The 12,320-nt window shown below is 44.0% G+C and overlaps 1 protein-coding gene across 2 annotated transcripts in view; it reads left to right on the plus strand.

The window, feature by feature from the left end:
- LRCH2 (leucine-rich repeats and calponin homology (CH) domain containing 2) overlaps nt 1-11,757 on the plus strand; it is a 58,005-nt gene extending 46,248 nt beyond the window's left edge. For both annotated transcript variants that reach the window (XM_015416262.1, XM_015416263.1), the window contains 7 exons: nt 4,401-4,445; nt 6,546-6,596; nt 7,165-7,222; nt 8,123-8,232; nt 8,827-8,964; nt 9,212-9,289; nt 11,000-11,757. In XM_015416262.1, the coding sequence (XP_015271748.1) occupies nt 4,401-4,445; nt 6,546-6,596; nt 7,165-7,222; nt 8,123-8,232; nt 8,827-8,964; nt 9,212-9,289; nt 11,000-11,119 (600 nt within the window). In that variant the 3' untranslated portion in view covers nt 11,120-11,757. The remainder of the gene's footprint in view (nt 1-4,400; nt 4,446-6,545; nt 6,597-7,164; nt 7,223-8,122; nt 8,233-8,826; nt 8,965-9,211; nt 9,290-10,999) is intronic.
- The last annotated feature ends 563 nt before the right edge of the window (nt 11,758-12,320 follow it).

Genomic DNA, 12,320 nt, shown 5'->3' on the forward strand with positions numbered 1-12,320 from the left:
GAAAGAGTGCAAGAAATATCCTCAGTGGGACTTTCCTCAACTCAACTGGCGGCTAATGCCACACCCTGTCTTTAAAAGGAGAGAAGAGTAGCAGAAGATTCTGCAATGAGCCTTGTGCTGGGAGTAGTGAAAACTTGGAGCTAAAGAAGGTAGAGATATGAGATTGTTGGGGTGGAGTTGATAGAATAATGAAAGGCAGCTTAATGGTGTATAAAAAGATTTTTGTAATGCGGCAGAGCAAGATACAGCAAGAAGATAATACAAGGGTTTGCGTTGTTGGATTAGACCGAAGGTCCATTACTCTAGTTCATTTCAACAGCAGCAAGCTGATCCCTGGGTAGTGCACGAGGAGGGCTTGATGGTGGTAACAGCACTTGGCACAGTCCTGTAGCCACGGGGGCGGGGGGGATGACACGAGGGTGACACCCTCCATGAATATGCCCAGCCCTCTCAGGGGAGGGAGAGGGGTGGCCTCTCTGGGTTTTCCTCCTTCTGCAGCCAACTTTTCAAAGTTTGAGAAGCCGGCTGTGGAAGCAGGAAGACCTGGTGAGGCCACACAGTGGTCGCCCCTCTCCCTCCCCTCCAATGGGAGCCTGAGCCATTGGGGGGGGGGGGTCTTGGGAGCTGCCAGTAAGTTCACCCTACCAGCAGGTCCAGTTTGCCCCCCACAGTAAAAAATTTCTGGCTACAAGGCTGACTTGGCAATCAGAGGAACACTGCCATTGAATACGGAGGTTCTGTTTTCATCTAGCCTGGCTATTTATTAGACCTTCCTTCCATGTATAAATCTTTTTCAAAAGGCTGCTTAAAGTTTCTGCTGCTAGTAAATTTCAGGTTATGTGTTTGTGGGTTTCACAGTACCTCAGTACAAACAGCATCACAGCATTCAAATAACACTGGACTAAAGAGCCTGGAAAGGACAGGCTGTTGCCTCTTTTAGTTAGAGATTTGCTTGCTTTAACCATATGCTTCAAGCCTCATCTCCATCCACATATTGACTCTGTAGAAGTATGCACATGAAGCTGCTTTATATTGGTCTGTCAAGCTCAGTACTATCTACTCTGACTGGTGGTGGCTGTCTCGGGTGGAGATTATTTGTATCACCCACTACCCAATACTTTTGTCTTGGGTTTTTTTTGCATTTTTGTGTGTGCGTGCCCGTGCCTGGAAGTCATGGCAACCTCTGGCGACTCCTACTTGGGGCATGGAGGATGTTCAGAGAAGTGGTTTGATAGCCTGCCTCTGCCGCCCAGTGCTGATGCTCTTTGGAGGTCTCCCATCCAAATACATGCCAGGGTTGGCTCTGCTTGGCCTCTGAGATCTGACAAGATTGGGCTTGTCTGGGCTATCCAGGTCAAGGCCGCTACCCGATACTTTTGAGTGAAGATGCTGGGGATTGAACCTGGCACCTCATTTTTTTTAATATGCTGCTTCTCTAGGGTCCTGCTGAGGGTGGCTCACAAGGTTTGGAACACTCAATAGAATAAACAGATGAAAATATAATATTAAAATAAGCTCTAAGAACCACAAGTCATAAAACTGTCCTGAGTATAGAATCAGATCATTAAACAGCTAAAAAAAAAATGGAACGTTTCAGTTAAACCTGAATGAAGATATAAGTGTTTTGGCCTGGTATTTAAAAATAAAGTAGGTGCTAGGCGGACCTCAAGGGGGAGAGCATTCCAACAGGTGAGGTGTTGTCACTGAAAAAGCCCTGTCTCTGGTTGTGACCTGCCTAGCCTTTGCAGGTGGGAGGAGCATCTTAACTGGGGGGGCTGGACAGTATGGGAGGAAGCAGTCATTTAAGTACCCCAGCAATGCTTTGAATTGTGCCTGGGGATGAATGGGCAGCCAGTGGAAATCTTTCAAGTACAGGGGTGATACACTTCCTGTATCGAGCTCCTGACAGCAGCCTGGTAGCCTCATTTTGGACCAACTGACATTTCCATTTAGTTTTAAAAGACAGTCCTATGTAAGTCATCTTACAGGAATCTTATTTGGATGTGATCAGAGAGTGAATCACCATGGGCAGAACATGGTTTTTGAGGAAAAACTGTAGTTAATGTTGAAGTTGATAAAAGGAACTGTGTGCCATGGAGGATACCTAGGCCTCCAACAATAGGCCAGGATCTAGTGGCATCCCCAAGATACATTATGTGTTCCAAGAGGAGTGCAACTTCCTGCAGAAAGGCTTACTCATCAGCAACGGTGTAGTTCTATCATTGACCCACAGCCCCACAGTCTTGTCTGAACTAAGCTTCCGTTTACTGGCTGTCGTTTGTCCTGTTATAATCTCCAGGCACTTGTTCAGGACTTCTACAAATACATCTGGTTCAGCTGCTAGGAGAAAATAGAGCTAGTTGTATATTGGTGGTACCTCACTCTAAATCCTGGGAAGATCTCTCATAGCAGTTTCATACAGATGTTAAACATCATGGGGGATGTGATGGACCGTGCTGACCACATCACTGAGCAACAATCCCTTAATACCGTCTTCTGGAACTGGCTGGTTAGAGAAGTGTGGAATTGAACCATGCCAGCCTCTCCACAAGGATATATCCATAGTCAACAGTGTCGAAAACTGCCCAGAAGTCCAGGAGAATCTATAGGGGTGCACACTTCTGGCAACGGCTAAGGCTGTTTTTATCCCAGAGGCAGGCCTGAATCCAGATTGAGATGAGTCTAGATAGTCCTGCTTCCCCTTCAGATGACAGTATTTCTGCCACTGATCCACTACCCTTCTCTAGGTAGCATTTCTATTCTACTGTCTCAACCAAAACAAATAGAACCCAACACAGCTTACAGCAATTTAAAACTAATATAAAGATATGATTTTCGTGATACCTTGGTCTAGCTACAATGAAAGAGTGCCTCATGGTTTTGTCTTCTCCCTTGGTCTTGGGGTGGGGGTCACAGAGAGCCAGCTGTGGTGTAGTGGTTAAAGAGTGGTGGACTCTAATCTGGAAAACTCGGTTTGATTCCCCACTCCTCCACATGCAGCCAGCTGGGAGACCTTGGGTTAGTCACAGTTCTCTCAGCCCCACCTGCCTCTCAGGGTGTCTGTTGTGGGGAAAGGAAGAGGAGGTGATTGTAAGTGAGACTCCTTCAGGCAGTGAAGGGTAGGGCGTAAAACTAACTCTTCTTCATGATGGTACCTGGGAGGAAGGGAGCTCTCCAGTGACATGATAGGGGTATGCCCCTGTTCTGTGACTCAGCAATTTTCCTTTCCCAGACATTCATATAGACAGGATTATGTTGCAAATGGGGAATTTTCTTGGCCTGTATATAACCTCATTTCCTGGTTCTCTCAAATATTGACATTTCTCATCAGCTTTCTTTGAGATTGTCTCTTAGTATAGAAATAATAACACAGCTATATCTGAAAGTAATATTTTACCACAGGGTGGCACTGTCTGTCTTTATTCTGACCTACAAGGGTTTTTTTTTTTTAAATCCCCTGAACATAAGTGAGGCATCAGTGCCATTCATTTGGTAGGGAATAGAAAAACAGAATGTTCTCCATTGTGAAATTGGTACACTCTGATGTTTCTCTCATGACAAAGACTCAAACTGAGTGCAGCAACATGTTCTCAGCAAAAGTAGCTCTAAGAATAGATGATAGAATTGCCTCTGCTGCTTTATTTATGTAGGGACAGTAAGGACCCCCCCCCCCTGCACCGGTCAGATTTCTGGGAAGTAGACTGTATTTGCCATTTGCCATTTGAGGGTCGAAGGGAATCTTTAGTTCTCTGTCAAAGAACTCCTATGTATCAGCTGAACAATGTCTACTAATGGCTCATAGCTTGTCTGTTTTTTAAAAGTGTCAGACATACTTTCCAGGCTTGGGAATGGTTCTGTATGTGAATTTAAACATGTGGGAACGTGTTTCGGTTTAGCTGTGATGGATGTAAAGCTTTATTATTTTCAAACTTCACCCTTCTCAAAGCAAGGCCTTGTGAATATATCTGGCGTGATGGAGATCTTATGTCAGCACAGAGCTGAACAAGTGCAGTAGTTTTTGAAGCATTTGGACTTCACCAGTTCAGACCACAGTAGGGGCAAGTTTCACATTTTTAACATTCCTCTGCGTGTAAGTCTCTCATTAGTAGAAAACTGGCACAGTATGGCCAGTTCTTTGCTTGCAGAGTTTTTCACATAGGAGAACACTCAAAAACAGTATCCATCAAAAATAGTGATGCAGTCTGAAGTGATGCAGTGTGTTCTACCATCTTTGGGGTCTCATACCTAATGCTGCACGATGTTTAGCCCAGGTATAAGAAAACATTTGTTGAGAAGAAGGCAAAATTAGAAGCATTTTGGAAGATGTTGTGGTTGGGATTTATGCTAAATGAAATGTATCCTGTTGAAACAGCTTGAAACACAATTGTTTGCTTTTTCAGTATAAGTCTTCCCGGAAGAGTTCAAGTGGAAATGAAAATGATGAGGTGAGTTAGGATTATAATAGGAAGTAAATTGATCACAAAGGGAAACTTGTGCCTATCTCTCCTTATATATAATTGAGTTTTCATCCCCCAACGTTCTATGCGCACCAAAATAGGTTGGCCGCATGAACTGCCAGTCAGAAGACGCTGGCTGGGTTGGCTGGCTGCTTTGTGGAGTCCCACGCACATCAGCCCCGGCCAGGGTCTTCAGTTCACTGTGCTCTGGTGGACGGGACCGTTTGCAGGCTAAGCCAGGGGAAGGCCTCCACAGGTCCAGCCGACCGTGTGGCCTTCCTTGGCCTGCAGAACTGAGAGGGAATCACGTTGCCAGTGGAGGGTACCTCGGCCGCGTCCCAGCCATCCATTGCAAGTGAACGCCGCCGCCAGGAGCCGGGGAAGGGAGGCTGCGATGCGAGGCGATGGGCTGGGGGCACAGCGAAGGCAGGCCTGGTGGCAGGGAGGAAGCAGCAGTCCCAGAGAAGCGAATTGGAAGCAAGGGGGATGGGAGAGGGTGGAGGAGGAGGTCGGTCATGAACAGGTGGGCAGTTTGCCTCGCTCCATCACCTTCTGGGGATGGGGGCTGTGCCAGCCCTGGCTGGCCTCGGAGACGGGGTAGGCGGCTGTGCCGCACTTCCCTCGCCCGGCAGTGTCGGACACGGGAAGGCAGTGGCTCCTTCTTTGAGGGAGTTCCCTTCGCGGGCCTTGGGAAGGGGGGAGGCAGCCGCGTCGTGCTTCCCCCACCCAGCGCAGCCTCACCTGTGGAGGTGACAGGCCCTGCTTCGGGGTGTGTGTGAGAACAGCCCCCTTCCCTGCTGCGAGGCCTCTCTCTGTCGGTCGTGCCAGGGTTCCCTCACCCAGAGCGGCCTCCGCCAGCCAGGCTGTGGGTCCTGCGTTGGGGGGGCTCTGCCGGCACCGGCTGGCCTCAGGAAGGGGGGAGGTGGCTGCGCCGCATTTCCCTCGCCTGCCGTGCTTCCCTCGCCTGCCGTGCTTCCCTCGCCTGCCGCGCCCTGGCCCTCCTTGGGGGGCAAGCCCCACTGCCTTGGCCCGCGGCAGTCGCTCTCCCTAGGGCTCGTTGCCTCTTCCCGCAACGGGCCTTGCCCCTAGTTAAAGTATAATTCCAGCTTTGTAGACCACTTCTGAAGTATCTTAAAGATGTTGCTTCATTTAAGGATGGTTTCCATATATTACAGTGGTTTTTAACAAGTTTTACTTCCTTAATATGTTAGCATAAACTGCTGGCATTTGGGGTATTGATGTCTAGTACTTGCAACTTGACATTAAAATAGCTTTAAAAAAGCTAAATACATAGCTGAAGAATTGGTGTATTTTCATAATTTTGCCTGCTTGTTGCTACATTGCAAAGAATCTCTAAATGATTACCAGTGGCAACTTGACTATCACAGTCACAATCCACTGCAAGCTAGCTGGTAGATCTATTGTGCACCTGCATTAGGGGTGTTCTCCAGTTTTCTTGCTAGTGCTGAGGTTTCCAGAGCAACAGTTCTTCATCATTTCAGCATTTCTCCCCTTGTTCTGTTTCTTTAAATAAAAGGGAGTGCTGGATGTCTCAGGTGTAAAGTCTGACAGCAGTTTAGAAAGATTGAGAGAAACTCAATTTCCTTTTTCAAAAAGCTCCTTAGGAAGAGAACTTATTTCTTAGTTGATCTTAAGGCGTTAATGTAGATACTGGCTGCAATTCAAGGGAGTACCAGGAGCACAGTTGGATTTTATTACCGTTGGCAAGAGGAACCACTTCGGGCTAAGCTCATCTTTAGCTGGCTGTGGATTCAAGTTGAACAGGCACCTTGTTGAGTTGCCCTTGTGCCAATAGAAAAACGTTAACGGGGCAGATGTAATAGGAAGGAGTTTTGCTTGCGATGGGATCCACATTCTGATGCTTTTCCCATATGGAAAGCTCCACATTGTAATATAGTTAAGCATGTACATATCGTCCTGGCTTTTTTGATGTGTGCATGCACATTTAGTCATATCTCTGTGTGTACAGGAAATGGCGTGCATGCATGTTTGTAATTTCATGCCAAACTTTTTTTTTAAAAGTCATAACTTCCATTTTATAATTCCATCTTTTTGGTTTCTTTTTAGCAAGACAGTGATAATACTAATGTGTCCCCACAGTCTCCTGTGTCATCCGAGGTACAAGTCTGTGTGTGTCTGTGTTTATTTAAAGTAGCTTCCCTCTCCCTGCTAACTTGTTGCAGTGTGGACTCCAACTTGAAAGCCACCCTCTGCAAAACTAGAGAATAGTGCACCATAAAAGTTCCCTTGAAGATTTGTCTGGAATATTTTACATATGGTCTACAATTTAAAGTAGGAAGGAAGTAGCTAAATGGCTTCAAGCTTCTAATTTTTAAGTCATGCTCCTTTTCCTTTATGAAAATCTATGGGGGGGGGGATACTTAAGGGATACCTACCCACCTTCCTGTTCTTCAAGAAAGCAAAAAAAGCAGAATAGCCTCGGTCTGTTTTTAGACATGATGTTAAAATGGGGCTTGTGCAGGCAAGCTTCCGGGTGAACTGTCACCATTGTCTGTTGCTTCTCCCTTCTAAGAGTGGACAGTCTCAGTCTAGCACCTTCCTGAACGTATCATTCTGGCTAAGTTAATGGAAAAATCTCTAGGTTTGCTGTGCAGGGGATTGATGACAATCCTTTTGGAGTATCTGAATTTTGACTTTTCCTTTTCTGTTTCTTCCTTCCTCCCAGGATTATGACAGGGCAGATGGTAGTTCTCACGGCCCCTTTGGACTGAAGCCCAGATCAGGTGACAGACTTTTTAAGGGGTATGTGGGAAAACAGACTGCTTAAAACTAGGAAGTGGCAGATAGGTACAACTGCTCTGAAAGCAAAGTGATCTCTTGCTGTAGATGTCTTGGAGAAGTGGGCATTATGTCAGGTGATCATAGAGGCAGAGACTTTCAGGAAGAATTAAAGTGCTGCTCAGCCTACCTTAAACAGAATCAAATTGTTAATGAGATGAGGCACTAGGACAGGTGATCCCTCCCTCATTGTAAGCATTTAGCCAGCGGTAGCAACATGCAGGGTATGGTGATGGCCGTGTCATGCAGAACTGTGGCTGTACTTCCTGTGCCTCCCATTCAGAAATGGGTTGTACCAGTATGCATGCTGACCATGGTGAAATGCTGCCAGCATGTCAGCAAGGGAGGCTGGGAGGTGATGGTTCAGGCAGTGTAGAAAGTAGGTATGGGGAGAGGCTAAGGAAGCAGATTGAGCCCCGCTTCAGCCCAGATGCTGCCCCACTCTGTGCTGCACTTAAACACTGGCCAGGCACTGGTGTGGCTTGGTGGAAGCCTGTCCTTGGGATATTTATGTACTTTGTTCATAGTCTGCCTTTCTCATTGCGTCTCAAGATGCGTGCATTTATGTATGCTGATGTAAGGCTTAGCCATCCTGAGCATTTTAAGGATGAGTCTTGCTGTGGTCGAAGTGATACAGCTGCATTTGCTTGCTTTGCACACAATCATTCTTAGGCAGAATGATCTGTGGACAGGACCTAGGGAAAGCTCCCCTTTTACCCTGTTGTGATACAGGAACAAGATTGTTTAGGAACTTAACAGAAGTGTTGTGTGGGGTTTTCTTGTCTTCCGCTATTGTCCTTTTTAGTGGTTTAAAACTTGAAACATGTACCCTTTTCACTTTGCAGCTTTTAGCCGTTCTCGTCAGGACTACAGCACTGTAGACCCTGGATTCACAATGAGAAGGAAAATGGAACACTTGCGGGAAGAGAGAGAGCAAATAAAACAGCTACGCAATGTAATTTTTTTCTTAAATGGATCCATAGCTCCCTTTACAGAGTAGCAGAATGCATTTAAATATCATGCCAAGCCATAGTGGAATGCCAGTTTGCCAAGGCAGGCATGAGAGTGGCTTGTTCATGCCATGTCCTTCCCTTGTTCTTCTCACCTATCTCTCACTGTTTTGCACAGAGCACAAAAAAACAAGCTCTGGTGGAAAGCCCTAAATAGCTTATTGTGCCCCTTCTTTTCAGCCCTGTTTTAGAATTCTGGCTTGCAGGGGCTGGGAAGTTTTAGAGACCTGCATTCAGGGAGCTGTAGTTTGCACTGCACACAAAGAGGGAAGGGTGGAGAAACAAGCAATAACAAAAGCTACATTTGTGCCCCTCTCTGCGAATTGAATTGTGGTTTTTAAGTAATATCTGAATGTAGCCATAGTGATTTGAAGGTATGTGTGTTCCGTTAATTTTTATTTATTTATTTCTTCAAATTTATACCCCTCCCTCCCCGCAAGCGGGTTAAGAGTTGAGTGCAGGAAATGTAGAACTTGGTGTGCAGGAAAACCATTGTGACAGTGGGCATTATTTTTACCCCTGACTCTTGTTTTTAACAGAATCTTGAGTCACGGTTGAAAGTAATTTTGCCAGATGACATTGGAGCAGCACTGATGGATGGGGTCGTCCTGTGCCATTTAGCCAATCATATAAGACCACGCTCTGTTGCCAGTATTCATGTCCCGTCACCAGCTGTGGTGAGTAAGCTGCACATTCTTAAGTCTAGCAGACTTCATGTACCAGATTTTTTCAGCCTGTCTTCACAGTGCATGAAATAAATATCCTATATCCTTATTGAATACAAATGTGACTTTTAACTGCATTCTCCAGGAATATTGACTTTTTCAAATAGTTGGTAGAATTTCTACTTTTATGCATTTATAAATTGTACCTATCAAGTTTCTTGATAAACAATGGCAGTGATAATCTGTATCTTTTTAACAGCCTAAACTCAGTATGGCGAAGTGCCGAAGAAATGTTGAAAATTTCCTTGATGCTTGCAAAAAACTGGGTGTCCCACAGGTAAATGGTAAAAAACATTTCTAACTGTGGTCATAGAGTTGATGGCATTCCAATTTTTGTAGGAACCCTACAGAAACCACGTAGATCTCTCTGTAGGTAGGATAGAAGCCTGTTCTGATTGAGATCTGATTGCCTTTCATATGATTACTGCTGCCAGGCTGGTTTTTGCCAGGCAGTGGGAACAAAAAAGTATCCCTAAACTACAAGACTGGTTGTTGAAAATAAAGGAGATCTATATTTTAGTGAAATTAGCAGCTTATCAGAAAAATAGAAGGATATATATAGAGTAGACCTTTTATGGTCAAGAGCGATAGAAAGAATGGAACTGGCAATTGTATAATTGGAAATAGTATCAATATTGTCAGTTGCTGGTGAAGGGTTTTCTGTGTCCATGGAGTCAGGACAAAACGGGGTTTAGTTGTCAGATGGGCAATGTATCTTATGAACATTTTGTATTTTTTGTATATATCTGTAATTTGTTTAATTTTTAAAAATTAAAGACCTGTTCTCATTAACAGTAGAGTTGACCAAGTTGCAGAGAGTAAGATGGAGGAAATGTGTCATAGCTTTAGAACTTGCAATACAATGGAGGCATACCTGCCTCTCTCTTCAGCGGTGAAATGCTATGTGGAGGGGTGGTGAGACTCTGCTTTTATTGCCTCTGCTAACAGAATGTACAGAAGTTAGAGTCATGCATCTGGGTGTTTCCCTCCCCCAATTCCGTTTCATTGGGAAAGATAGATGAATGGGAACAAGCAGAAATTATTTTTCAACCATTGACAGAAGCTGAATAAAGCTGGTGCTGTATATGTACTTTAGACTGTTGTGGTTGCCGAAACTACCTTTAGTATATTTCTGCTCGTCCTTTCTCTGAAGAGCTCAGGGAAGCACACATGGTTTTCTGTTCCCATTTCATCCTTATAAACTAACCTGTGAGACTAACCTCAGCAGGTTAGACTGAAGGAGTAACTGGACCAAGGCCACATGAAGCTACCTTACCCTGAATCAGGCCATTAAGATTTGTATTGTCTGCTCAGACTGGAAGTGGCTCTCCAGGGTCTCAGGCAGAGGTTTTTCAAGTCACCTATTGCCTGGTCCTTTTAAACTGGGGATGCTGCGGATTGAACTTGGAACCTTTTGCATATGAAGCAGAGGCTCTTCCACTGAGTCACAGTCCTTCCCCAGAAAGCTTCATGGGATAGTATGGATTTCAAGCCAGACCTGCCAGATGCTAGTCTGATGTTAACCATTACACCACCTTGTGTTGTGAGCTTTTTATTGTTGGTGGGGCAGTATACAGATAGACACCACACTACTAGTTTTGTATACAGATTGGTACTTGACTTGTATTTCTTGCAGAACAGCATTCCATAAAACATGCTAAGCTTCTCTTGAAAACTTGGAAAGCAGTTTGAATAATATCACACACCATATCACAAAGAGAAAATGCAATTAGTCCTAGTTGTGGGAATGCCTAAAGTAGTCCTTTGGATCGTGGCCAGTATCTTTACATGCTATTTAAATTCTAAATTTATATTGTCTTATTAATGGAGTGGTGGTGGAAATAAGTTCCCTGTCCCCAGGATTTATATTGAAACAGGAACAGATGGTAGAATAATAAGTGAACCTCTGATTTGGGGAGTAAGGATCTAAAAAAATCCATTCATCTGCACTAACTAATACTAAGAGTTGTATTCTTTCCTTTCCCAGGAGAGACTTTGCCTGCCTCATCATATTTTGGAAGAACGAGGTCTTGTGAAAGTTGGACTCACAGTTCAGGCTCTTCTGGAAATACCTTCGTCTAAAGCACCTCAGCTTTCCTGTCTGTAAGAAGACTCTTGGAAAACAAACATTGCCATGATGTGGTTGCAATGGATTGATGCCAACCAGTCCAGCTTCCTCTAGAGGAACACCTCAAGCCATCAAAAGTTGTTTCAGGCCAGATGGTTTAGATGGAGCCTTATTTTGGACCTCTGTGTAGAATCATGATGTCAAACTGACAGTGACCCAGCTTAGTAAAGAATTGTACTGCGTGCTTGTTGGACTCAGAGCCATCAGATTTTGAGATCTTCAGTCTCTTGCCAGGTCTTAATTCTCTCATTAGCACTTCATGATATTGTTTTTCCCCCTTAAACAAAAAAACAACCTGGAATACTATTATGCTGCTCTGTTCTTGGGTCTTAGAGTTGCAGCACGCATTATAGGAGACCAGAGGAATATGCATGGGCAGGGAGTCCAGTTGTTGGCTCTCTGTGATCATGGATTCATTGCTTGTAATGTGCATTTGTCTCCTGTGCCAGGTTGTCTGCACACTGCGGGTCCAGGCTAAAAATGTGATATGAAAAGTAGCTCTCAAATGACTGCTGCTACGTAGTTGGTAGAAATCTGGTTCGTCATTCACATTCTCCTCTATTACCATATTCCAAAATATTTGTCTTTCATTTCTTGCACTTCTTACTATTGTACCATCCCCAAAAGTTTAGTTGGTGTATGATGATGATGAAAAATAGTATACAGTATAAAGGAAAAGATGTGTGGGTTTTTTCAGTATTCTAGGTTGGTGCCAATTTTTTTTTTCAGTTGTACTGTAGATTGTTTACATGTGAAGTGCCTGTGTAATTGATAACTTCTACTAGTCTTAAACATTTTTGCAATTCTTTTTATGTCTCAATAGATGCAATTCGTATTTTTAAATATTAGGCTTTTTGTAAGGTTGGTAATAAGTGAAGTTTAAAAGACTAACATCTGAGTGTTGGATGTTCTTCAGTTTGCACAGTTTGAATTTATTAGGTTTGATTCTTTTTTAAAAAGAAAATGTAAATACACTTTTATTTATCCTATTTAATTTGATACTTAATCACTTTTTTAATGTATTGTTAGACAAACAGATGTCACTTTTTAAATTATTTTCCTTGTCTGGGACAAACAATGACATATAGAGTGAGTAAAATGAGTCGTGTGGAAGCTTACGAGTTTGGGGGTAAAACTGCCAAAAAAAATTCTCAGGTTTATATTGTGACTGTTGGGGTTT

The sequence above is a fragment of the Gekko japonicus genome, unplaced genomic scaffold (genome assembly GCF_001447785.1).
Source record: "Gekko japonicus isolate JY-2015 unplaced genomic scaffold, Gekko_japonicus_V1.1 scaffold603, whole genome shotgun sequence".
NCBI classification, from domain to species: domain Eukaryota; kingdom Metazoa; phylum Chordata; class Lepidosauria; order Squamata; family Gekkonidae; genus Gekko; species Gekko japonicus.